Source organism: Ranitomeya variabilis, chromosome 1 (assembly GCF_051348905.1).
Source record: "Ranitomeya variabilis isolate aRanVar5 chromosome 1, aRanVar5.hap1, whole genome shotgun sequence".
Taxonomy (NCBI): Eukaryota; Metazoa; Chordata; class Amphibia; order Anura; family Dendrobatidae; genus Ranitomeya; species Ranitomeya variabilis.
This window is the reverse complement of record NC_135232.1, coordinates 337,078,752-337,106,690: the sequence shown is the minus strand read 5'-3', so window position 1 is coordinate 337,106,690 and position 27,939 is coordinate 337,078,752. Positions and strand designations below refer to the sequence as shown.

At 43.9% G+C, this 27,939-nt stretch overlaps 1 protein-coding gene across 3 annotated transcripts in view; it reads right to left on the bottom strand.

Moving 5' to 3' along the window:
• SLC7A8 (solute carrier family 7 member 8) overlaps nt 1–27,939 on the bottom strand; it is an 80,041-nt gene that overhangs the window by 36,768 nt on the left and 15,334 nt on the right. For all 3 annotated transcript variants that reach the window (XM_077299435.1, XM_077299428.1, XM_077299424.1), the window contains exons 3-4: nt 25,865–26,069; nt 25,629–25,780 (exon numbers count right to left, since the gene is read on the bottom strand). In XM_077299435.1, coding sequence (XP_077155550.1) covers nt 25,629–25,780; nt 25,865–26,069 — 357 coding nt within the window. The remainder of the gene's footprint in view (nt 1–25,628; nt 25,781–25,864; nt 26,070–27,939) is intronic.

The window sequence follows — 27,939 nt, the reverse complement described above, 5'->3', positions numbered from 1 at the left end:
TCGATGCATGCAACCACATTAAACATATCTATCATGTATATATTCCAAGTATCTCAATAAAACATATGACAATATTTTTCATTTGCCGTGCATTCATATTTCTAAACCTCTCATTGTATTTTCTTATGTCTAGTGTGGACCATAAGGTTTGAAGACCTTGTTCAGAAAAGCCTATTATAGTTCTGTACAACCTCCTGGTTGTCTGGCACCGTTATCTATCAATTATAGGCAATTTATCCTGTAGGATAAGATTTCATTCAATCACTTGTAAAAACAGTCTCATGTGTCCAACATTCATGGTCCGAGCATTAACCTGCAAATGGTCTCTAGATCCAAACTCAACAACCTCATAGGCATAGCTGTTTTGTTCGGGTCAGTAGACCAGTAGTCGGTTTAAGGGTATGTGCACACGTTTAGTTATTTTTTGCGTTTTTTGCGCTAAAAACGCTATAAAAACTCATTAAAAACACATGCATTATGCATTCTGCATGTTTTGTGCACATGGATGCGTTTTTTTCCGTAAAAAACGCATCGTGATAAAAAAATGAGCATGTTCATTAATTTTGCGGATTTTCTGCGCTTTTCCTGCAATTCTATGCATCTGGGAAAAACGCACAAAAAAAACGAGTCAAAAATGCGTCAAAAAACGCAGAAAAAAAACACATGCGGATTTCTGGCAGAAATTTCCGTTTTTTTGTCAGGAAAATTTCTGCAAGAAATCATGACGTGTGCACATACCCTAAAAGTAGGCTTACCTTGATATAGATGCTGACAGGTAACACAAGATTGCAGTTAGCTTTCTAGAATAAGTGGATATACAATATATTACAATGTATTCCTATGTTATTTCTCTTTGCATGAAGAGAACTTATACAAGTACAGAATTCAAATCCCACCAAGGACAACACCTATAAGGAGTTTGTATGTTCTCCCCGTGTTTTTGTGTGGGTTTCCTCCGGGTTCTCCAGTTTCCTCCCACACTCCAGAGACATACTGATAGGGAAAGTAGATTGTGATCCCCAATAGGGACAGAGGTTATAATATATGTAAAGCGCTGTGGAATTAATGGTGCTATATAAGGGAATAAAATAAATAAATAAAAGGCTCTCCATGAGCTGAAACGTTGCCATGATGGGCTACTAAACTTGAACACTTTTCGAACTCATTTGCAATGGTGTGCTGCCTCTGACTTTTTGGACTCTCATTATAAGGTTTGGTACATGCCTGAGGGGTTTTGCACCCAGAATTTGTTTTTTCTGTGCTGCTCTCACTTTTTGCTATAATAAATAAAAATGTAGGCATACAGATATTTTTGCAAACATGACATTGGGAAAACCAACAAAGGACATTATCCAATGATTGCAATCTACAGGACAAGGATGTTGATTTGCCAAGGAAAAGTTTGAAACAAATAAACAGAATAATGAATATTTCCAGCAGTGAACACGTTCATTGTTCATCATTGATCTTTTGGTTATTACACTCCTGTTTTCATTCAGATCAGTCCAATAGTTACTTTGTGTACAGCGGCGATCTGTCCTGTCATAAGGACAAAGTTTTGACGTCTCGTCTAAAAACAATGGAGATTGTCAAAACAGGTAATCAGTTACCGTATTTTTCTGTACTGAAATGATCAGCCAAAACAATGCTTATTGTTCTACTGTATGCACAAATATGCTAGTGGATTTCCTCTACTATATAATCTTTGACACAACAATATATACAAGTTTTCCACTATACCCACAATACTGATGACCCAGTTTAGGGTTTGCACACACAATGAGAGTTTTGGTTAAATTCAGGGCAGTGTGCATTGTTATCCAAAACACCAAAGATATCTGGTAAGGATCTTGAAAGGATAAAGCACTTAAAGGGGTTATCTGGGACTTCCATATTGATGACCTATCCATAGGTCATTCTCTTGAATAGGAGATAAGCCGCAAAACAATGTTAGTTGTTTAGTAATCATTAGTGATGAGCGAATATACTCGTTACTCGAGATTTCCCGAGCATGCTCAGGTGACCTCCGAGTATTTTTTAGTGTTTGGAGATTTAGTTTTCAGCGCAGCAGCTGAATGATTTACATCTGTTAGCCAGCATAGGTACATGTGGGGATTCCATAGCAACCAGGCAACCCCCATATGTACTTATGCTGGCTAACAGATGTAAATCATTCAGCTGAGGCGATGAAAACTAAATCTCCGAGCACTAAAAAATCCTCGGAGGTCACCTGAGCATGCTCGGGAAATCTCGAGTAACGAGTATATTCGCTCATCACTAGTAATCATCCATTTGAAACAGAACCAGAAAGCAACAACAAAATATCGGATACTTTTCAAATGAAAGAAAAACGGATGGCTATTTAACGGATCCGTTTTCCATAGACTTCAGAATAAATCACCAACGAGCAAAGCACATCCTCAGCCTCACACCTTCCACCCTATGCTTCAAGAAGGGCACATCACATGTAGAAACCACCGCTCACCTTTTCTGTGTCTCAGAAGTCATGGTTTCAAAAATCTAAAATTTTGACTCATCAGACCACAATACAGATTTCCACTGATCTAATGTCCAGTCCTTGTGTTGCTTGGTTCAGACAAGCCTATTATTCTTGTTTGTGGGCTTCAGTAGTGGCTTATTTCCAGCAATTTGACCATAGATGTCCGTTTCTCCCAGTATCCTCTGAAAGGTTGATGTTGAGAAGTGTCTGCTACTTGATGTACACTCACTGGCCACTTTATTAGGTACACCTGTCCAACTTCTTGTTAACACTTAATTTCTAATCAGCCAATCACATGGCGGCAACTCAGTGCATTTAGGCATGTAGACATGGTCAAGACAATCTCCTGCAGTTCAAACCGAGCATCAGTATGGGGAAGAAAGGTGATTTGAGTGCCTTTGAACGTGGCATGGTTGTTGGTGCCAGAAGGGCTGGTCTGAGTATTTCAGAAACTGCTGATCTACTGGGATTTTCACGCACAACCATCTCTAGGGTTTACAGAGAATGGTCCGAAAAAGAAAAAAAATCCAGTGAGCGGCAGTTCTGTGGGCGGAAATGCCTTGTTGATGCCAGAGGTCAGAGGAGAATGGGCAGACTGGTTCGAGCTGATAGAAAGGCAACAGTGACTCAAATCGCCACCCGTTACAACCAAGGTAGGCCTAAGAGCATCTCTGAACGCACAGTGCGTCGAACTTTGAGGCAGATGGGCTACAGCAGCAGAAGACAACACCGGGTACCACTCCTTTCAGCTAAGAACAGGAAACTGAGGCTACAATTTGTACAAGCTCATCGAAATTGGACAGTAGAAGATTGGAAAAACGTTGCTTGGTCTGATGAGTCTCGATTTCTGCTGCGACATTCGGATGGTAGGGTCAGAATTTGGCGTAAACAACATGAAAGCATGGATCCATCCTGCCTTGTATGGAGCATCTTTGGGATGTGCAGCCGACAAATCTGCGGCAACTGTGTGATGCCATCATGTCAATATGGACCAAAATTTCTGAGGAATGCTTGCAGCACCTTGTTGAATCTATGCCACGAAGAATTGAGGCAGTTCTGAAGGCAAAAGGGGTCCAACCCGTTACTAGCATGGTGTACCTAATAAAGTGGCCGGTGAGTGTATGTGCATCATATAGGACATCTGGGTAATTTCACAATGCATCCTGGGAACGGAAGATGGCGGCAGCCGCGCGCATCGCCAGAGCTTCGCTGGATCCCGGGGGGTGAGTATATAACTATTTTTTATTTTAATTATTTTTTTAACAGGGATATGGTGCCCACACTGCTGTATACTACGTGGCCAGTGTTAGATACTATGTGGGCTGTGTTTTGTACTGCGTGGGCTGTGCTATATACTGCGTGGGCAGTGTTATATACTGCGTGGGCTGTGTTATATACTGCGTGGCCTGTGTTATATACTACGTGGCCAGTGTTATATACTACGTGGCCAGTGTTATATATTGCGTGGTTGCTATATACTGCGTGGGCTGTGTTATATAGTATGTGGGATGTGTTATATACTGTTTGGGCTGTGTTATATACTGTGTGGCCAGTGTTATATATTAACGCATCGGGTATTCTACAATATGTATGTATGTATATAGGAGCCACATAGTATATAGCACATGCCACGTACTGTTTGTCTGCTATATACTACATATATATATATACCTATATACTATGTGGCCTGTGCTATATACTATGTGGCTGCTATATACATACATACATACATATTCTAAAATACCCGATGCGTTAGAATCGGGCCACCATCTAGTATTTTAAAGTAATGATGCAGCATTAATTCCCATTACCTTAATATTTTGGCTTAGGACAGTTCCAGAATATGGCTCAGCACTGTTTGGAACTGTGTAAAAACTTTCTGAAGGCCAATGATTCTACAAATGAACTCTTGATGAGGGATAACTGTTCATTGGAAGACATTCCAGGTGACCACCTATGGAAACTGCTTGAGAGAATGCCAAGAGTGTGTAAAGTTATCAGAGTAAAAGGGGTTAACTTTTGAGGAACCTAATGTTAAACACATAATCTGGTTTGTCTCACAGGTGTCACTTTATTCCTTGTTGCTTGCTTTCTTTTGTGTTTTTTGCTGCTTGCTGTCTGAATCTACAATGTGCACATTCCAATAAGACCAAGGAAAACCACTGACACAAGTGTGTCCAAACTTTTGACTGGAACTGTAGCCATCTCAAAAGAAAATGTCTTAAATGGAGTTAACACACAAAGCTTTTACTGAAAATAGAATCTAAAGGATTTGTACAAAGGATATTCGTATGAATGCTCGTTTCTAATCATTTGCTTGCGTAAATGGGGCAGTGATCAGATGACAAATAAGCAAACTGATAATTTGGAGTGTTGGAGTAAACCGTAGAAACCCACGCAAATAAAGGGAGAACATACAATCTCCTTGCAGGGTGTTGTCCTTGGTCGTTTTTGAACCTAGGACCCCAGTGGTGCAAATCAGCAGCCCTAACCACTGAGCCAATGTGCTTGATAGACAATACAGTCACCAATTTAGATGAATATTAGTCTGATTGAACAGAAAGTGGTCAGATATCTGTATCAATGTATTACATTTATGGAAGAAGCTAAGCAGCTACCATACATCATCAGACAGGCAAAAAACTTTGACAGGAGACATACCGGAAGACATAAGGATTTGCTCACAACAATATTATGCTTGTGGCCAACTATGCAGACAAAGATCAGCAGCATGTTTCTTTGTTTTTAAAGACGCTTGCTCAATATATATATATATATATATATATATATATATATATATATATATATATATATATATATATATATTCCAATGACGAATAAAAAAGGCAGCACTCACCGATCCTCCGAGTCAGGTAACTTTATTAGCTTACAACAACATCTTCACGGCCGGGGGTGTGGAGAGTGTGCAAAGCCAGACGACGGCCGTTTCGCGCCTGTCGGGCGCTTCTACGGGTCTGACCCGTAGAAGCGCCCGACAGGCGCGAAACGGCCGTCGTCTGGCTTTGCACACTCTCCACACCCCCGGCCGTGAAGATGTTGTTGTAAGCTAATAAAGTTACCTGACTCGGAGGATCGGTGAGTGCTGCCTTTTTTATTCGTCATTGGAATATTCAGCGTGTGTCTTCGGCTATAGCACCCGGGATCCGGCGGTCGGCTTCCACTGCAGGTGAGCAGGCTCGGCTATTTCAGGAAGCGGTGGTGCGGTCAGCTGTGTCTCTATGAGATTGATATATATATATATATATATATATATATATATATACAGTACAGACCAAAAGTTTGGACACACCTTCTCATTTAAGGATTTTTCAGTATTTTCATGACTATGAAATTTGTATATTCACACTGAAGGCATCAAAACTATGAATTAACACATGTTGAATTATATACGTAACAAAAAAGTGTGAAACAACTGAAATTATGTCTTATATTCTAGGTTCTTCAAAGTAGCCACCTTTTGCTTTGACGAAGCTTTGACCTTTCTGTCTGTCCTGGAAATCCCACGTCTCTGATTGGTCGAGGCCGCCAGGCCTCGACCAATCAGCGACGGGCACAGCATGGCGACGATGATGTCATAAAGGTTGCCTCGACCAATCAGCGACGGGCACAGCATGGCGACGATGATGTCATAAAGGTTGCCTCAACCAATCAGCGACGGGCACAGTCTGCCGCAAATTCGCCTCGACCAATCAGCGACGGGCACAGTATCGACGTAGATGTCATAATGGTTGCCATGGCGACGATGATGTCATAAAGGCTGCCTCGACCAATCAGCGATGGGCACAGTCTGCCGCGAATTCTGGAATCATCATTGTCCATATACTACGGGGACATGCATATTCTAGAATATCCGATGCGTTAGAATCGGGGCACAATCTAGTATATATATATCTATATATATAATTGTCTAAGGGTTTTTCTGTCTGTCTGTCTGTCCTGGAAATCCCGCGTCTCTGATTGGTCGAGGCCGCAAATTCTGGAATCATCATTGTCCTCCACTGCTGTCAAGTGCCGCCATTGTGTAGGGTGTGTGCCTGCGTCTCCCTGTATAGGCGGCATCTCCCTGTGTTTCTATCTTAGAATGGGTCGTAAACGAAAATACGCCAATGAGGATGGCAGAAAAGCAGCAGCAGCAGCAAGAAAACGACAACATCGGGAACAGGAGACACCACAACAAACTGCCGCCAGACAAGCCCAGGATGTGGAATCTCACAGACAACGTCGCCAACAGGAGACACCACAACAAACTGCTGCTAGACAAGCCCAGGATGCGGAATCTCACAGACACCGTCGCCAACCGGAGACACCACAACAAACTGTTGTACGACAGGAACAACATGATCGCCAAATTCATAAAAAACGAATGCTCTACCAACTAAGGCACGACCAGGACAATATTCAACAACTTGCACATTACGTAACAGACAATGAAAGTACAATTCATGAACACTACTGTGGGAATATGAATGCAGTTTGCTCTAAATGCGACTCTCTGAATTTCATTGATGAAAAACCATCTGACAATCAGTTTACTCAATGCTGCTAAAAAGGAAAAGTTATGCTACCGAGACCTCACTACTCAGATCTGTTTGAGCAGTTAATGAAAGGAATGCGTCATCACAAGTCCTGCGCGCCTGCGCGGAAAGGACCTGCCGTGACGTCACGGTCATGTGACCGCAACACGGTCATGTGACCGCGACGTCGTCACGTGACTGCGACGTTATCACACCCTGGGACCGGAAGCTGCCGCCTGCACCCCACACAGGCGACAGAGCTACAACGCGCCTGCGGAAGGTGAGTATATGTTTATTTTTTATTTTTTTAACCTGTGTCATACATGGCTGGGCAATGTACTACGTAGCTGGGCAATATACTACGTGGCTCTGTGCTGTATACTACGTCACTGGGCAATATACTACGTCACTGGGCAATATACTATGTAACTGGCCAATATACTACGTCACTGGGCAATATACTACGTGGCTGGGCAATATACTATGTAACTGGGCAATATACTATGTGGCTCTGTGCTGTATACTACGTCACTGGGCAATATACTACGTGGCTGGGCAATATACTACATGGGCTGTGCAATATACTACGTGGACTTCCGTCTGTCCTGTCCATTGGTCGCGGCCTCTGTCTGTCATGGAAATCCAAGTCGCTGATTGATCGCGGCAAAACGGCCACAACCAATCAGCGACAGGCACAGTCCGGCGGCAAAATGGCCGCTCCTTCCTCCCCGCAGTCAGTGCCTGCTCCATACTCCCCTCCACTCAGCGCTCACACAGGGTTAATGGCAGCGGTAACGGACCGCGTTATGCCGCGGGTAACGTACTCCGTTACCGCTGCTATTAACCCTGTGTGACCAACTTTTTACTATTGATGCTGCCTATGCGGCATCAATAGTAAAAAGATTTAATGTTAAAAATAATAATAAAAAAAATAAAAAATCGTTATATACTCACCGTCCGTCGGTCCCCGCATCCAGAACCAGCCTTTCCCGCTCCTCGCGACGCTCCGGTGACCGCTACGTCATCATCTCGCGAGACCGCAATGCAATCTTGGGACCGGAGCGCGCGAGGAGCATCGGTAAACGCTTCGCCTGGATCCGGGGCCAACAGAAGGTGAGTATATAACTATTATTTATTTTTATTCTTTTTTTTAACAGGGATATTGCTGGGCAATATACTACATGGGCTGTGCTATATACTACGTGGCTGGGCAATATACTACATGGGCTGTGCTATATACTACGTGGCTGGGCAATATACTACGTGGCTGGACAATATACAACGTGGGCTGCGCAATATACAACGTGGGCTGAGCAATATACTACGTGGCTGGGCAATATACTACATGGGCTGTGCTATATACTACGTGGCTGGGCAATATACTACGTGGGCTGGGCAATATACTACATGGGCTGTGCTATATACTACGTGGCTGGGCAATATACTACGTGGGCTGCGCAATATACAACGTGGGCTGCGCAATATACAACGTGGGCTGTGCAATATACAACGTAGGCTGCGCAATATACAATGTGGGCTGCGCAATATACAACGTGTGCTGCGCAATGTACATTGTGGGCTGCGCAATGTACAACGTGGGCTGCGCAACGTACAACGTGGGCTGCGCAATATACTACGTGGGCTGCACAATATACTACGTGGGCTGCGCAATATACTACATGGGCTGCGCAATATACTACGTAGGCTGTGCAATATACTACGTGGCTGGGCAATATACTACATGGGCTGTGCTATATACTACGTGGCTGGGCAATATACTACATGGGCTGGGCTATATACTACGTGGCTGGGCAATATACTACGTGGCTGGGCAATATACAACGTGGGCTGCGCAATATACAACGTGGGCTGAGCAATATACTAGGTGGCTGGGCAATATACTACATAGGCTGTGCTATATAATACGTGGCTGGGCAATATACTACATGGGCTGGGCAATATACTACATGGGCTGTGCTATATACTACGTGGCTGGGCAATATACTACGTGGGCTGCGCAATATACAACGTGGGCTGCGCAATATACAACGTGGGCTGCGCAATATACAATGTAGGCTGCGCAATATACAATTTGGGCTGCGCAATATACAACGTGGGCTGCGCAATGTACAAAGTGGGCTGCGCAATGTACAACGTGGGCTGCGCAATGTACAAAGTGGGCTGCGCAATATACTACGTGGGCTGCGCAATATACTACGTGTGCTGCGCAATATACTACGTGGGCTGCGCAATTTACTACATGGGCTGCGCAATATACTACGTAGGCTGTGCAATATACTACGTGGGCTGCGCAATATACAACGTGGGCTGCTCAATGTACTACGTGGGCTGCGCAATGTACTACGTGGGCTCCTCAATGTACTGCGTGGGCTGCGCAATGTACTGTGTGGGCTGCGCAATGTACTGCATTGGCTGCGCAATGTACTGCGTTGGCTGCGCAATGTACTGCGTGGCCTGCGCAATGTACTGCGTGGGCTGCGCAATATACTACGTGGGCTGTGCAATATACTACGTGGGCTGTGCTATACACTACGCATACATATTCTAGAATACCCGATGCGTTAGAATCGGGCCACCATCTAGTATATATATATATATATATATATATATATATATATATATATATATATATATATACACATACTAGTGGCAGAGTATTCTCAAGATCTGTGCATGATATCTATTGCTTTTGATCATCATAAAATATTTGAGGGCTAGCTGAATGGTTTCCTTGTGTATGGCCACCCCATGTATGGATGTGCTTGTAAAAGAACAGCATCAATTATTTCGCTCAGGAGGTCTTTTGGCGCTATTTACAGAAGGACTAATAGTACTAAGGGTACCGTCACACAGTGCAATTTTGATCGCTACGACGGCACGATCCGTGACGTCGCAGCGATCGTATGATTATCGCTCCAGCGTCGTAGACTGCGGTCACACGTTGCAATCACGGCGCTGGAGCGATGCCGAAGTCCCCGGGTAACCAGGGTAAACATCGGGTAACTAAGCGCAGGGCCGCGCTTAGTAACCCGATGTTTACCGTGGTTACCAGCGTAAAAGTAAAAAAAAAAAAAACGTACATGCTCACCATCTGATGTCCGTCCGGTCCCTTGCCGTCCGCTTCCTGCTCTGACAGATCCGGCCATACAGTGAGAGCAGAGTGCAGCGGTGACGTCACCGCTGTGATCTGCTCTCACTTTCCGGCCGGCAGACAGTCAGAGCGGGAAGCGGACGGCAAGGGACCGGACGGACATCAGATGGTGAGCATGTACGGTTTGTTTTTTTTTACTTTTACGCTGGTAACCACGGTAAACATCGGGTTACTAAGCGCGGCCCTGCGCTTAGTTACCTGATGTTTACCCTGGTTACCAGCGAACGCATCGCTGGATCGCTGTCACACACAACGATCCAGCGATGTCAGCGGGTGATCAAGCGACGAAAGAAAGTTCCATACGATCTGCTACGACGTACGATTCTCAGCAGGATCCCTGATCGCTGCTGCGTGTCAGACACTGCCATATCGTAACGATATCGCTAGAACGTCACGAATCGTACCGTCGTAGCGATCAAAATTGCACTGTGTGACGGTACCCTAATAAGGGGTAATGTTACCTTCTGTAGTGAAAGTAGGTTAATAAGGTAACACGTATTACGTAATGCCTTACCAGTATTGTTCCCACAAGTATCGTCCGTCTCGTGACCTGAAGCAGCAATCTGTTTACCTAACCGAGTTTAGGAACATGTTGATTCACAAGTTCTAGCCTACATCTGCGGGAATAACTGCTGGCTGCAATGATGTCACTGGTTCACAGAGTTTTAGCTTGTTCGGTCCTTACGCCAGTACCTAGAAATCACTCATGTACATACAGGGTCCTACGGATCATGGCATTCTGCCAGGCCAGACAACTTGTTTTCAAGCTCAGTAAGAAATTGGAAGACAGATGGGAGGAAAGAAAATATTAACCAGGTTGGGAGGGAGCGGAGGAAGGCAGAAAACCATACAAACACACTTCAGAATAACAAAGCAGAACGGTGAAACTGAGGGCAAAGGAGGAGACGAATAATGTGAAAAATATCACAGACACTCTACAATAGATACAATCAGGCGAACAGATGAAAACTGATCCACACACCCAGCCAGGACCCCCACCTTCATGTAACGTGCCAGGGCGTAAAAGACGAGTATCTAGCCCACAGCTGCCGCCCTGCGCCACGTTACAACAGGACAAATCTGTGTATTAAAGAGTTCCTAAAATGTTCCAGGTACTATAAATGGAGCACTAGCGAAATGGTGGATATTAGGTATACAGTTTGATAACTTTACATGATATTCATTTTTATATTTTAAAAGGATATGAATTGTATAATCTTTGTGGAACTGTCAGAATAGGGACCCCATTATAGGTCATGGGGACCATCACAGCATTCTTCAATTGTATGATATACAGGTGCTTCTCACAAAACTAGAATATCATCAAAAAGTTAATTTCAGTTCTTCAATGCAAAAAATTAAACTCATATATTATATAGAGTCATTACAGAGTGATATATTTCAAGTGTTTATTTCTGTTAATGTTGATGATTATGGCTTACAGCCAATGAAAACCCAAAAGTCTTTATCTCAGTAAATTAGAATACTTTAAAACACCAGCTTGAAAAATGATTTTAAAATCCAAAATGTTGGCCTGCTGAAATGTATGTAAATGTACTCAATACTTGGTCGGGGCTCCTTTTCCATCAATCACTGCATTAATGTGGCGTGGAATGGAGGCAATCAGCCTGTAGCACTGCTGAGGTGTTATGGAAGCCCAGGTTAAAGGGAACCTGTCAGCAGTTTTGGCCGATATAAAATACAGCCACTGCCTTACGGGGCTAATCTACAGGATTCTATAATGCTGTAGATAAGCCCCCTGGTCTGACCTAAAAGGTAAGAAAAATAACTTTTATTATACTCACCCGGGGGGCGGTCCAGTCTGATGGGTGCCGCAAGTCCGGGTCCTACGCCTCCCATCTTCTTGCGATGCCGCCCTCCTGTTGCTTCATCGCTCCCCGGCATCGCGCTCTTCCGCAGGCGTACTTATCTGCCCTATTGGGGCAAACCAAAGTACTGCAGTGCGCAAGCGCTGGGAAAAGTCAGAGAGGCCCAGCGTGTGCGCACTTCAGTACTTTACTTTGCCCTCAACTGGGCAGATAAGTACACCTGCACAGGAGCGCAATGCCGGGAAGCGATGAAGCAACACGAGGGCGGCATCGCAAGAAGATTGGAGGTGCCGGATCCAGACCTGTGACACCCATCTGACCGGAGATGGAAATTTCATTCTCCAGCAGGACTTTGCACGTGTCCACACTGCGAAAAGTACCAATACTTGGTTTAAAAACAACAGTATCACTGTGCTTGATTGGCCAGCAAACTTGCCTGACCTTAACCCCATAGAGAATCTGTGGGGTGTTGTCAAAAGGAAGAAGACAGACAGCAGACCCAACATTGCAGATGAGCTGAAGGCTGCTATCAAAGTAAGGCCGGGTTCACATTAGCGTTCGGGGTTTTTGCGGAAGGCTGCATACTTCCTCCGTTAAGCTATGCCTACTTCCGCCTACTTCTGCATGCATCCTGAGTACTTATCTTTAACATTGGGTACGCAGGACATGTGGATTTGTCGTTTGACGCGCCCGCTGTCCACACAAAACTTGTTGCGTTCCCGTGCGGTTGGCGGGCGCGTCAAAACAACACATCTGCATACATCCGCATATATCCGCATGTCCTGCGTATTCAATGTTAAAGATAGGTACGCAGGATGCATGCATAAGTATGCAGAAGTAGGCAGAGCTTAACGGAGGACGTACGCAGCTCTCCGCAAAGCCCTCGAATGCTAATGTGAACATAGCCTAACCTGGGCTTGAATAACACCTCGGCAGTGCCACAGGCTGATCGCTTTCATGCCACACCACATTGATGCAGTAATTGATGCAAAAGGAGCCCTGATCATTTACTGAACATACATTTCAGTAGACCAAAATTTCAGATTATAAAATAATTTTTTCAATCTGGTGTTATAAAGTATTCTAATTTACTGAGATAATGACTTTTGGGTTTTCAATGACTGTAAGCTATAATCATCAACATTAACAGAGATAAACACTTGAAATAGATCACTGTAAGCCATAATCATCAACATTAACAGAGATAAACACTTGAAATAGATCACTATGTGTGTAATGACAATATATAATTTATGAGTTTAATTTTGTATTGAAGAACTGAAATAAATTAACTTTTTGATGATATTCTAAATTTGTGAGAAGAACCTGTATATTTCTTTTGTTTAGTTTCTCTGTGTATATTCCACCTCAAGATTTACAAATGCTGATGCAAAATACTGCTGTCTGAATGAGGCCTCATGCCCTTTTCACATCATGTCTGAGCCATCAGTTAGACATATATCTCGGAAATAATGTCCGGCCTCCACTTCGGACAGAAGGCTCAGCCATATGTCAGGCTGTCTCTGCATGAAAACCTAGCTTACTAAGCTTTTTCATACAGTAAAAAACCAGTGTAAAGCACTTGTGTGTATAGCAACATATACAGAGAGATGGAGGCCAAAGGGATGGTCTTTTAACCTACTTCGGGTCAGTGGAGCCTTATGGTTATATTTGACATATATACGTTGAAAGATTATTCTAGCTTAACTAACAAATGTAGAGTTTAAAGGTGACCTTAAAAGAGCCTATTATATTTTTCTAGCCACTACTGATTAGTAAGATGGGTTGGGCACTCAGCATTCCTGGAAAGCAAGTGCTTCACTAGGAATCAACTCCACACATTCGTAAAGAAGAACTCGGCACTCCATTGTTGAAATTCTACTGAATATTTTCATTGCAATAAAAAATCGTATGATGCTTCGGTCTATTCCACAAGACCTTCCTCAGATATTGCAAACAGGGATCAGTGTAGGAAAGTAGGGGAGCAGTATAGGCGTAAGGTGTGGTGCGACTCAGTTGCTAGAACGAAAACCTCATATACACATTTAGATGGCTGTCGCCTGATAGATGGTTTGGCTGATTGTTTGGCCAGCAGTTATCTCGGCTGTCTCTCCCATACACAGGAGAACTCTCTCTGCTAAGTGCTTGTGTGTCCTCTATGAGACAGCCAATGCCAGACATCTCTGGTGGCGGCTTATCTTAGGGAGAAAAAAAAAGGTTTGGCAGTCCAAAATCAGACATCATCTGTCAGGGGAGACCGTGGGCTGAACACATTTATATCGACAGGTTCAACCAACGTTAGTCTAACGTTTATGGGGGCTTAACAGCTACTTTTCTACACCTATCTCTAGCTGCAGTCTGAATATCTGAGGAAGGTGTTTTGGAATAGATCGAAACATCACACAATTTCGCATTGCAATACAAACATTCGCTAGCATTTCAACCACAGAATGCAGAGTTCTAGTCATAGTAAAATTCTTGTCCTCGAAATATTTTTAAAAAACCATAGAAAGCTGCTAGAATGTGTCAGGGAATGGTATAGCAGCTTTTATAAGGTGTCAAGGCCTATACATTTGAGGACTGTCTGATAGGACCCTGGTGTGCGTCACTATTATTATCAGTGACCCTGAAGATCTGGAGGACACACGTAGCCACATGTGCAGAAGAAGCAAACACGTAGCATAGATGAGATTGTAGATACACATACACGGTATCACACCGAACAAAAGTTTGACCAAAACATGCATGACATTCTACTGAACCAAATCCACAGAATACACAGACAGTCTAGGTTGTTTTAGTCTCACACAAACAGTGGATTTCTCCTATCACTTCCCCTTAGCGCCAGCTTCTTGCTGACTCAGCCCTGAGTAATCAGCCTGTCTGAATAATGACTTTTCAGGCCCAGCTGTGCTTGCATAATCCAGACCCCCCTCCTCCATGTTTTGAGCTTCCAGGGAACCAGTTTAAGCAGGATTGTCTCCTCTCTGCAGCCTGGCACCATATCTAGCACTCAGTCCAAAACAACCCATCCCCCATATCATCATCTCAAACAAGGGCTGTGGCCAGAACCACAAGGCCCCATAATGACTTGTTAACAGCATTGATAAGGAGATTCCAACATGAAAATGTTAAGTCCTTATATCGTGACCTAAACATATTGTTGAGTTAGCACATTAGTGTCTGGGTAGTAATGTCTGCCGAGCTTTCATAAGCTGAGGAGATACTGGGCTAAATATACATGGTATATACTGTGCCATTGTGTGCATCTGTCTCCGATGTGCAATGTATTCTACGCCATAGCTGACTTCACATCTATCTTCTCCATGTAAACAGAAATAACGCAGATCCTAGAGGACCCAGCGATTCCTACATGTAAATCCATTTCATCACTAGAAACATCTCCCTCTTTATTATTCTAATTAAAAAATGTCCTAAAAATTGCACAGACCAGTCATGAATTACAAGTAATTCAAAAAGGGCTGACTATGGCCCCTAATATACTGTATCGCCAGCTTAAGGGGGTTTTCCAAGCATTCAAAATGGATGACCTATCAATTCCAGAACAGTGGAGGTTCAACTTCCCCATCAATCTGCCAATACTTTTTCTGGTGGTTGGATATAAACACTGAACAGAGCAGAACAGTACAATTCCATTTAATGTGTAGCAGCCGCTGCGGAGCACTGCACATCAGCTCCTATTCATTCATTTTACCAGACATAATTGCAGCAGCCGCAGCCGAGCTCTGCACATCAGCTCCTATTTTTTCATTTTACCAGAGATTTTTGTGGCAGCCTCTGCCGAGCCCTGCACATCAGCTCCTATTCATTCATTTTACCAGAGACTTTTGTAGCCGCTGCAGCCGAGCTCTGCACATCAGCTCCTATTCTTTCATTTTAACAGAGACCTTTGTAGCAGCCTCTGCCGAGCCCTGCACATCAGCTCCTATTCTTTCATTTTACCAGATTTTTGTAGCAGCCGCTGCCGAGCCCTGCACATCAGCTCCTATTCATTCATTTTACCAGAGACCTTTGTAGCAGCCGCTGCCGAGCCCTGCACATCAACTCCTATTCATTCATTTTACCAGAGACCTTTGTAGCAGCCGCTGCCGAGCCCTGCACATCAGCTCCTATTCTTTCATTTTACCAAAGACTTTTGTAGCAGCCTCTGCTAAGCCCTGCACATCAGCTCCTATTCATTCATTTTACCAGAGACCTTTGTAGCAGCTGCTGCCGAGCCCTGCACATCAGCTCCTATTCTTTCATTTTACCAGAGACTTTTGTAGCAGCCTCTGCCAAGCACTGCACATCAGCTCCTATTCATTCATTTTACCAGAGACTTGTAGCAGCCTCTGCCGAGCCCTGCACATCAGCTCCTATTCATTAATTTTACCAGACATAATTGCAGCAGCCGCAGCCGAGCTCTGCACATCAGCTCCTATTTTTTCATTTTACCAGAGATTTTTGTAGCCGCCGCAGCCGAGCTCTGCAAATCACCTCCTATTCATTCATTTTACCAGAGATTTTAGTGGCAGCCGCTGCCGAGCTCTGCACATCAGCTCCTATTCATTCATTTTACCAGAGACTTTTGTAGCCGCTGCAGCCGAGCTCCGCACATCAGCCGAGCTCTGCACATCAGCTCCTATTCATTCATTTTACCAGAGATTTTTGTGGCAGCCGCTGCCGAGCTCTGCACATCAGCTCCTATTCATTCATTTTACCAGAGACTATTGTAGCCGCTGCAGCCGAGCCCTGCACATTAGCTCCTATTCTTTCATTTTACCAGAGACCTTTGTAGCAGCCTCTGCCGAGCTCTGCACATCAGCTCCTCTTCATTCATTTTACCAGAGACTTTTGTAGCCGCTGCAGCCGAGCTCTGCACATCAGCCGAGCTCTGCACATCAGCTCCTATTCATTCATTTTACCAGAGATTTTTGTGGCAGCCGCTGCCGAGCTCTGCACATCAGCTCCTATTCATTCATTTTACCAGAGACTTTTGTAGCCGCTGCAGCCGAGCCCTGCACATTAGCTCCTATTCTTTCATTTTACCAGAGACCTTTGTAGCAGCCTCTGCCGAGCCCTGCACATCAGCTCCTATTCTTTCATTTTACCAGAGACCTTTGTAGCAGCCTCTGCCGAGCCCTGCACTGTTGTGAACTCTATTTTTGGGCTCCCTCTAGTGGTCACAAGCGGTACTGTGTAGTGTTGTCTTTCTGCAGGTGGCCTCATCAGCTGGTTCGTTATCCTTGGTTAGTTTCCTATTTAACTCACCTGGATACTCAATTCCTTGCCTGCTATCAATGTATTCAGTGCTCTTCAGATTCCTTGTGACTACCTTGCTCCCAGTCTCTCCAAGACAAGCTAAGTCCTTGTTTGTTCATTTTCTGATTATCAGCGTTCATCATGTTTTTTTGTCCAGCTTGCTAAAATGTGATTTCTTACTTGCTGGTTGCTCTAGGGGACTGACTTTCTCCCCCCACACCGTTAGTTGGTGTGGGGGTTCTTGAAATCTCAGTGTGGATATTTTGTAAGGGTTTTTTACTGACCGCATAGACCCCTTTGCTATTTTCTGCTATCTAGAATTAGTGGGCCTCTTTTGCTGAATCTTCTTTCACCCCTGTGTATGTGCCTTCCTCTTACCACACCGTTATTATCTGTTGGGGGCTTCTATATCTTTGGGGATTATTTCTCTGGAGGCAAGAGAGGTCTTTCTTTCTCTCTAGGGGTAGTTAGTTCCTCAGGCTAGCTAGAGACGTCTAGGACTTTTAGGCACGTTCACCGGCTACTTCTAGTGTGTTTGGATAGGTTCAGATTTGCGGTCAGTCCAGTTTGCCACCTCCCTAGAGCTTGTCCTATGTTTTGTTACTTAGCTGGAGTAATTTGTGATCCTCAACCACTAAGGATCATAACAGTATAGCAGGCCAAAAAGTGTTTAATGCATTGCAGAAGTGGGATTAAAAGAAGACCTGAGTACTTTTTTTTCCCCCTCCCGCTTTTCCTTGCTGCAGTCTGTCTAGCTTCTTTCATCCCCTTGAACTCTGAGTGGTTTTGAGCTCAGCTGCAGACATGGATGTTCAGACTCTGACTTCTAGTGTGGATCATCTTGCTGCACGGGTGCAAAGTATTCTGGATTTTGTTATTCATAGCCCTATGTCAGAACCAAAGACACCCATTCCTGAGTTGTTCTCTGGAGATAGATCTAGGTTTCAGAATTTTAAGAATAATTGTAAGTTATTTCTATCTCTGAGACCTCGTTCCTCTGGTGATTCCGCTCAGCAAGTAAAAATTGTTATCTCCTTGTTGCGTGGCGACCCTCAGGATTGGGCTTTCTCTCTGGCGCCAGGAGATCCTGCATTGCTTAATGTGGATGCGTTTTTTCTGGCTCTTGGACTACTTTATGAGGAGCCTAATCTTGAGAGTCAGGCAGAAAAAGCGTTGCTGGCCCTCTCTCAAGGGCAGGATGAAGCAGAGGTGTATTGTCAAAAATTTCGGAAATGGTCAGTGCTTACTCAATGGAATGAGTGTGCCTTGGCTGCAAATTTCAGAGAAGGTCTTTCTGAAGCCATTAAGGATGTTATGGTGGGGTTCCCCACCCCTACAAGTCTGAGTGATTCTATGGCTTTAGCCATTCAGGTTGATCGGCGTTTGCGGGAGCGCAAATCTGCTCATCCTTTGGCGGTATTTTCTGAACAGAGACCTGAGTCTATGCAATGTGATCGAACTCTGACCAGAATTGAGCGACAAAGTCATAGACGTCAAAATGGGTTGTGCTTTTACTGTGGTGATTCTGCTCATGTTATATCAGCATGCTCTAAACGCTTAAAAAAGGTCGCTAAACCTGTCACCATTGGTACTATACAGCCTAAATTTATTTTGTCTGTTACTTTGATTTATTCTTTGTCGTCCTACTCGGTTATGGCCTTTGTGGATTCGGGTGCTGCCCTGAATCTGATGGATTTGTCATTTGCCAGGCGCTGTGGTTTTGTCCTGGAGCCTTTGGAATTTCCTATTCCTCTGAGGGGAATTGATGCTACGCCATTGGCTGAGAATAAACCTCAGTATTGGACGCAAATGACCATGTGCATGACTCCCGTTCATCAGGAGGTGATTCGCTTTCTTGTTCTGCATAATTTACACGATGTTGTCGTTTTGGGTCTGCCATGGCTGCAGGCTCATAATCCAGTTTTAGATTGGAAAGCTATGTCTGTGTCTAGTTGGGGTTGTCAGGGAATTCATGGCGATACTCCATTGGTGTCTATTGCTTCTTCCACTCCTTCTGAGGTCTCTGAGTTTTTGTCTGACTACCAGGATGTATTTGATGAGCCCAGGTCCAGTGCCCTGCCCCCTCATAGGGATTGTGACTGTGCTATAAATTTAATTCCTGGTAGTAAATTCCCTAAGGGACGACTTTTTAATTTGTCTATACCAGAGCATGCCGCGATGCGGAGTTATATAAAGGAGTCTTTGGAGAAGGGACATATTCGTCCATCCTCTTCCCCTCTTGGTGCAGGATTCTTTTTTTGTGGCCAAGAAGGACGGTTCTTTGAGACCGTGTATAGATTATCGCCTTCTGAATAAAATCACAGTCAAATTTCAATATCCTTTGCCACTATTGTCTGATTTGTTTGCTCGGATTAAGGGTGCCAGTTGGTTCACCAAGATAGATCTCCGTGGTGCGTATAATCTTGTGCGCATTAAGCAGGGAGATGAATGGAAAACATTTAATACGCCAGAAGGCCATTTTGAGTACTTGGTGATGCCTTTTGGACTCTCTAATGCTCCTTCTGTGTTTCAGTCCTTCATGCATGACATTTTCCGAGAATATCTGGATAAGTTTATGATTGTTTATCTGGATGATATTTTGGTCTTTTCTGATGATTGGGAGTCCCATGTGAAGCAGGTCAGGATGGTGTTTCAGGTCCTGCGTGCTAATGCTTTATTTGTGAAGGGCTCAAAATGCCTCTTCGGAGTACAGAAGGTCTCCTTTTTGGGTTTTATTTTTTCTCCTTCTTCTGTGGAGATGGACCCAGTCAAGGTCCAGGCTATTCATGACTGGACTCAGCCCACGTCTGTTAAGAGTCTTCAGAAGTTCTTGGGTTTTGCTAATTTTTACCGTCGTTTCATCGCTAATTTTTCTAGCGTGGTTAAACCTTTGACGGATTTGACCAAGAAGGGCTCTGATGTGACTAATTGGTCTCCTGCGGCCGTGGAGGCCTTTCGGGAGCTGAAGCACCGGTTTTCTTCAGCTCCAGTCTTATGTCAGCCAGATGTCTCTCTCCCCTTCCAGGTCGAGGTTGATGCTTCCGAGATTGGAGCAGGGGCTGTTTTGTCGCAGAGAAGCTCTGAGGGCTCTGTGATGAAGCCGTGTGCTTTCTTTTCAAGAAAGTTTTCGCCTGCCGAGCGACATTATGATGTTGGTAATCGGGAGTTGTTGGCTATGAAGTGGGCATTTGAGGAGTGGCGTCATTGGCTCGAAGGAGCTAAACATCGTGTGGTGGTCCTGACTGATCACAAAAATCTGATTTACCTCGAGTCTGCCAAGCGCCTGAATCCTAGACAGGCTCGTTGGTCGTTGTTTTTCTCCCGTTTCAACTTCGTGGTCTCATATCTGCCTGGTTCGAAGAACGTGAAGGCTGATGCACTTTCTAGGAGCTTTGTGCCTGACTCTCCGGGAGTTTCTGAGCCGGCTGGTATTCTCAGAGAGGGAGTGATTTTGTCTGCCATTTCTCCAGATTTGCGACGAGTGCTGCAGAAATTTCAGGCGGATAGACCTGACCGTTGTCCACCAGAGAGACTGTTTGTCCCGGATAGATGGACCAGCAGAGTTATTTCCGAGGTTCATTCTTCGGTGTTGGCGGGTCATCCTGGGATTTTTGGTACCAGGGATTTGGTGGCTAGGTCCTTCTGGTGGCCTTCCTTGTCGCGGGATGTGCGTTCCTTTGTGCAGTCTTGTGGGATTTGTGCTCGGGCTAAGCCTTGCTGTTCTCGTGCCAGCGGTTTGCTTTTGCCTTTGCCTGTCCCGAAAAGGCCTTGGACGCACATTTCCATGGATTTTATTTCGGATCTTCCAGTATCTCAGAAAATGTCTGTTATCTGGGTGGTGTGTGATCGTTTTTCCAAGATGGTCCATTTGGTGCCCTTGCCTAAGCTGCCTTCCTCCTCCGATTTGGTTCCTCTATTTTTTCAGAATGTGGTTCGCTTGCACGGCATTCCTGAAAATATTGTGTCTGATAGAGGATCCCAGTTTGTGTCCAGGTTTTGGCAAACTTTTTGTGCTAAGATGGGCATTGATTTGTCTTTTTCGTCGGCCTTCCATCCTCAGACTAATGGCCAAACCGAGCGAACTAATCAGACGTTGGAGACTTATTTGAGATGTTTTTTTTCTGCTGATCAGGATGATTGGGTGACTTTTTTGCCATTGGCCGAGTTTGCCCTTAATAATCGGGCTAGTTCTGCTACCTTGGTTTCGCCTTTTTTCTGCAATTCTGGTTTCCATCCTCGTTTTTCCTCGGGTCAGGTTGAGCCTTCTGACTGTCCTGGGGTGGATTCTGTGGTGGATAGGTTGCAGCAGATTTGGAGCCATGTGGTGGACAATCTGAAATTGTCACAGGAGAGGGCTCAGCGCTTTGCCAACCGCCGCCGCGGTGTGGGTCCCCGACTTCTTGTTGGGGATTTGGTGTGGCTGTCTTCTCGGTATGTTCCTATGAAGGTCTCATCTCCTAAGTTTAAGCCTCGCTTCATCGGTCCTTATAAGATCTTGGAAATCCTTAACCCGGTGTCTTTTCGTTTGGATCTCCCGGCATCGTTTTCCATCCATAATGTGTTCCATAGGTCTTTGTTGCGGAGGTATGTGGTACCTGTGGTTCCTTCTGTTGAGCCTCCTGCTCCGGTGCTGGTCGAGGGCGAATTGGAGTACGTGGTGGAGAAGATTTTGGATTCTCGTATCTCTAAACGGAGACTTCAGTATCTGGTTAAGTGGAAGGGCTATGGTCAGGAGGATAATTCCTGGGTTGTCGCCTCTGATGTTCATGCGGCCGATTTGGTTCGCGCCTTCCACGCGGCTCGTCCTGATCGCCCTGGGGGTCTTGATGAGGGTTCGGTGACCCCTTCTCAAGGGGGGGGTACTGTTGTGAACTCTATTTTTGGGCTCCATCTAGTGGTCACAAGCGGTACTGTGTAGTGTTGTCTTTCTGCAGGTGGCCTCATCAGCTGGTTCGTTATCCTTGGTTGGTTTCCTATTTAACTCACCTGGATACTCAGTTCCTTGCCTGCTATCAATGTATTCAGTGCTCTTCAGATTCCTTGTGACTACCTTGCTCCCAGTCTCTCCAAGACAAGCTAAGTCCTTGTTTGTTCATTTTCTGATTATCAGCGTTCATCATGTTTTTTTGTCCAGCTTGCTAAAATGTGATTTCTTACTTGCTGGTTGCTCTAGGGGACTGACTTTCTCCCCCCACACCGTTAGTTGGTGTGGGGGTTCTTGAAATCTCAGTGTGGATATTTTGTAAGGGTTTTTTACTGACCGCATAGACCCCTTTGCTATTTTCTGCTATCTAGAATTAGTGGGCCTCTTTTGCTGAATCTGCTTTCACCCCTGTGTATGTGCCTTCCTCTTACCTCACCGTTATTATCTGTTGGGGGCTTCTATATCTTTGGGGATTATTTCTCTGGAGGCAAGAGAGGTCTTTCTTTCTCTCTAGGGGTAGTTAGTTCCTCAGGCTGGCTAGAGACGTCTAGGATTTTTAGGCACGTTCACCGGCTACTTCTAGTGTGTTTGGATAGGTTCAGATTTGCGGTCAGTCCAGTTTGCCACCTCCCTAGAGCTTGTCCTATGTTTTGTTACTTAGCTGGAGTAATTTGTGATCCTCAACCACTAAGGATCATAACACTGCACATCAGCTCCTATTCTTTCATTTTACCAGAGATTTTTGTAGCAGCCGCTGCCGAGCCCTGCACATCAGCTCCTATTCATTCATTTTACCAGAGACCTTTGTAGCAGCCGCTGCCGAGCCCTGCACATCAACTCCTATTCATTCATTTTACCAGAGACCTTTGTAGCAGCCGCTGCCGAGCCCTGCACATCAGCTCCTATTCTTTCATTTTACCAGAGACTTTTGTAGCAGCCTCTGCCAAGCACTGCACATCAGCTCCTATTCATTCATTTTACCAGAGACTTGTAGCAGCCTCTGCCGAGCCCTGCACATCAGCTCCTATTCATTCATTTTACCAGAGATTTTTGTAGCAGCCTCTGCCGAGCCCTGCACATCAGCTTCTATTCTTTCATTTTACCAGAGATTTTTGTAGCAGCCTCTGCCGAGCCCTGCACATCATCTCCTATTCTTTCATTTTACCAGAGACTTTTGTAGCAGCCTCTGCCGAGCCCTGCACATCAGCTCCTATTCATTCATTTTACCAGTGACCTTTGTAGCAGCCGCTGCCGAGCCCTGCACATCAGCTCCTATTCATTCATTTTACCAGAGACTTTTGTAGCAGCCTCTGCCGAGCCCTGCACATCAGCTCCTATTCTTTCATTTTACCAGAGACTTTTGTAGCAGCCTCTGCCGAGCCCTGCACATCAGCTCCTATTCATTCATTTTACCAGTGACCTTTGTAGCAGCCGCTGCCGAGCCCTGCACATCAGCTCCTATTCATTCATTTTACCAGAGACTTTTGTAGCAGCCTCTGCCGAGCCCTGCACATCAGCTCCTATTTTTTCATTTTACCAGAGATTTTTGTAGCAGCCGCTGCCGAGCCCTGCACATCAGCTCCTATTCATTCATTTTACCAGAGACTTCTGTAGCAGCCTCTGCGGAGCACTGCACATCAGCTCCTATTCATTCATTTTACCAGAGATTTTTGTAGCAGCCACTGCCGAGCCCTGCACATCAGCTCCTATTCATTCATTTTACCAGAGATTTTTGTAGCAGCCGCTGCCGAGCCCTGCACATCAGCTCCTATTCATTCATTTTACCAGAGACTTTTGTAGCAGCCTCTGCCGAGCCCTGCACATCAGCTCCTATTCTTTCATTTTACCAGAGACTTTTGTAGCAGCCTCTGCCAAGCACGGCACATCAGCTCCTATTCATTCATTTTACCAGAGACTTTTGTAGCAGCCTCTGCCGAGCCCTGCACATCAGCTCCTATTTTTTCATTTTACCAGAAATTTTTGTAGCAGCCGCTGCCGAGCCCTGCACATCAGCTCCTATTCATTCATTTTACCAGAGATTTTTGTAGCAGCCGCTGCCGAGCCCTGCACATCAGCTCCTATTCATTCATTTTACCAGAGACTTGTAGCAGCCTCTGCCGAGCCCTGCATATCAGCTCCTATTCTTTCATTTTACCAGAGATTTTTGTAGCAGCCTCTGCCGAGCCCTGCACATCAGCTCCTATTCATTCATTTTACCAGAGATTTTTGTAGCAGCCGCTGCCGAGCCCACGCGCCTCATAAAGAATTTGGCACATATTTTAGTGGCAGTGGAGTACTTTTCAGTCTAAAATTACGTCACTTTCATCGAGTAAATTATGATGAATTTTAATTGCCCACTGGGCCACATCCTGCCATACAGTTCAAGAGCTATGGACCTTTTTCCTTAGGGCTAATTTTTATGGCCTTTACTAAGCGGGCAGGGCTCATAAGGTAATAATTCAGAGGAGCTTATAGACCTATTCTATTCTAAAGTTCTATTGGAAAGAGCTTATAAACACTGCACATGTTAAGCCACCGCTGCAGCAGTGGCTGATTGCCTAGGCATTAAGCTGTAAACAATAAAGAAAAAAATTACTGTTCATTTGAGAACGGATAGGAATTTTAATAACAAGTAAATTGTAAAGTTACTTGCTTTAACAAGTACTTTGGAATTTTACCTATCTATAAAGAATAGATAACACCTACTATCAAGTGGACTGGCCAGTTATATTATGGCTTTACTACAGCAAATTATTTATCAGTAAAGTAGAATACCCATAAAGTTTTTATTGCACCCGTGGCTCATACCCAAGATTTTTTTTTTAATATGGCAATTTAAAGAGGACCTGTCACCAGATCAAAAGCGACCATTATTTGCTCTTATTTTATTCCCCCTGCTCCATTATCTGGGGGAGCGTCTTTAGACTTTCGCACTCCTTTGTCAAGACCATTAAAAATAGCAGCAAATAAAAAGGCCAGTATCTTTAAGGGTTTGCTCACGCTAGCGTATAAATTGGACAAGTGTGCAACGCGAGGAAAAAAATGGAATGCTCTTGGATGATAATGAGACTGATTTTTTATATACAAGTGTTAGTGACTATGAAACTGAAAAAAACAAGTAAGGTAATACTCAGGGGAGCGGCGGGAATAAAATAAGAACTGGCTATTTTTGATCTGATGGTAATAATCGCATTGACAAAAAACTATTTCTTTCTGGATCTACTTTCCAACCTGCAATCTTTGCAGTAGACTACTAATGGCTAAAATAAATGATATGTTCCAAGAGTGTACTAATCTCCATAATGGCTTTATTATCACAAACTATTAAAAACGTATATAAAAATGTGCGTCTGTGCCTATGAATATTTATAATCAGATAAAGATAGGATAGGACTTTTATACTCACATAGACAGACAGCTGCCAATAGACGCAGTCCTGATTCAGGTGCAAAACATGTTGGGAAGAGAGGTTGTAGTACGTAGTTTGAAAAGGTCAATGCAATGACGGCCTGGTTTGTAGGATAGATTACCAGGACTGCAATCCAGAGCCGGAGGAAACTGCAAAGCAAAATATATTTTTGCTTAACACTTTAGAGATATCAAAATAATGCTATATTCTCATTATAAAATGCCAACACATACCCTGCTAGTCCACCAAAGATGTCCTTAACATATGAATAGTCTCCCCCAGATTTGGGTATGGTGACTCCAAGCTCTGCATAACATAGGGCGCCCACTGCAGTGATTACTCCGGTGACGATCCACACAATAAGGGCCATACCCACCGAACCAGCATTCTCTAGTACTCCCTTTGGAGATACAAAGATCCCAGAGCCGATAATATTTCCTATAAGACAGGATTTCACAGAACGTTAGTGGGGTCAAGAATAAAGACAACTGTGTTCACGGCAATATGTGGAGTGAAACAAATATAAAGGAAATTATAAGTCACAAGGTAATACAAGTCTCAATACAGTATGATACATATTCCTACTTTACCTCTTGTTAAATCACCATACAAGGTTCCTTCTACAATCTTATTAGGGTTTTTAGTTTTCTTACTTATAGGATGAGACATGTGCATGAAGATTCATATATTTACCCTTTCTTGGACCATTATTTCCGACTAATTGCCTTAATACCAATTTAGGATTTGCTGACTTACATTTTCCAAATAATACAAAAAGGTTACATTGCCATTAAAGCACCCTGTCATGGAAAAGTTCATGAAGGAATTCCTACTGCTTCCAGAAAGCACAGAATCCTATTACATGTTCAGCATGTTATAAGGTCTAAACCCAGACAGTCTTGTGATAAGAATTAACTGCTTACAGCTTGGCATATCATGAGACTGAATGTACCTACCTGAGGATAATCCTAAGCTACAAGATCTTACCTACTGTACAGAAACCAGACTTCAATGTGCTACATGGAACAAGTCTGGGAAAAATTGTATAAAATCTTGTCTGATACGTTCATGTGAGTGTATATAAATGTGAGTTTTGGGCAGGGGTGGAAACAATGCTGCAAAGTAAAAATGCTTTCAAAAATAGAAATGATAATAGTTATTTTATCAATTAACAACATGGAAAGTGAATAAATAAAAGATGTAAATCAAATCAATATTTGGTGTGACCATCCTTTGTCCTCGTAACAGGGTCAAAGAATGAATTCTTCTAGGTACACACACAGTTTCTGAAGGAACTAGAAAGACAGGATAGGTTGTTCTAAACATCTTGAGGATCTAACTCCAGATCTTCTGTGGATGTAGCCAAATCCTTCTGTCTGTTCATGTAATCCCAGACAAACACCATGCTGTTAAGATCAGGGTTCTGTTGGGTCCAAAAGGTCACTTCCAGGACTGTTTGTTCTTCTCTACACTGCAGAATAAATTTAGAGCCAATTTGATGCCTCCCTGATGGTATTGTGTAATGGATAATTATTTGCCTATATTTCTCGTCACTGAGGACACCAATTAATTGGCAACGTTAACCGGAGATGCAGTGGTAAGCCAAGGAAACTTAGTGCAGCAGACCAAAGACACATCATGCGTACTTGCATTTGAAATCAGAAGATGTCCAGCAGTGCCATCATCTCAGAACTGGTAGTTACTAGTGTGACTCCGCTACTGTTCATTGAAACTTGTCAAAAGTGGTCTTCGTGATAGAATTTCACCAAAAACCATATCTTTGAAATCGAAATAAAGTTAATTGACTCAAGTATTCATGAAAACATTGTAACTGGGGTACAGAAAAAAATTAAATGGCAGCAGGTGCTCTGGACTGATGAGTCAATATGTGAAATAACTGACTGACAAAAAGCAATTTGTTTGCCGAAGGGCTGGAGACCAGTACAATAACGAGTGTCTGTAGACAAAAGTAAAGCATGATGGAGGTTCCTTTCAACTTTGTAGCTGCATTTCAGCAAATGGAGTAGGGGATTTTGTCAAGATTAACAATATCCTCAATGCTAAGAAATAAAGGCAGATACCTATCCACCATGCAATACCATTGTGGAGGCAAATGATTTGCTCCAAATTTAATTTATACCAGAACAACAAATCCCAACATACAGCCGATGTCATTAAGATCTATCTTCATCGTAAAAAAAGAACAAGGTGTTCTGGAAGTAATGATATGGCCTCCACAGAGTCCTGATCTCAACACAGTCGAGTCTGTATGGGATTACATGAAGAGACAGAAGAAGAAGTGCAAACC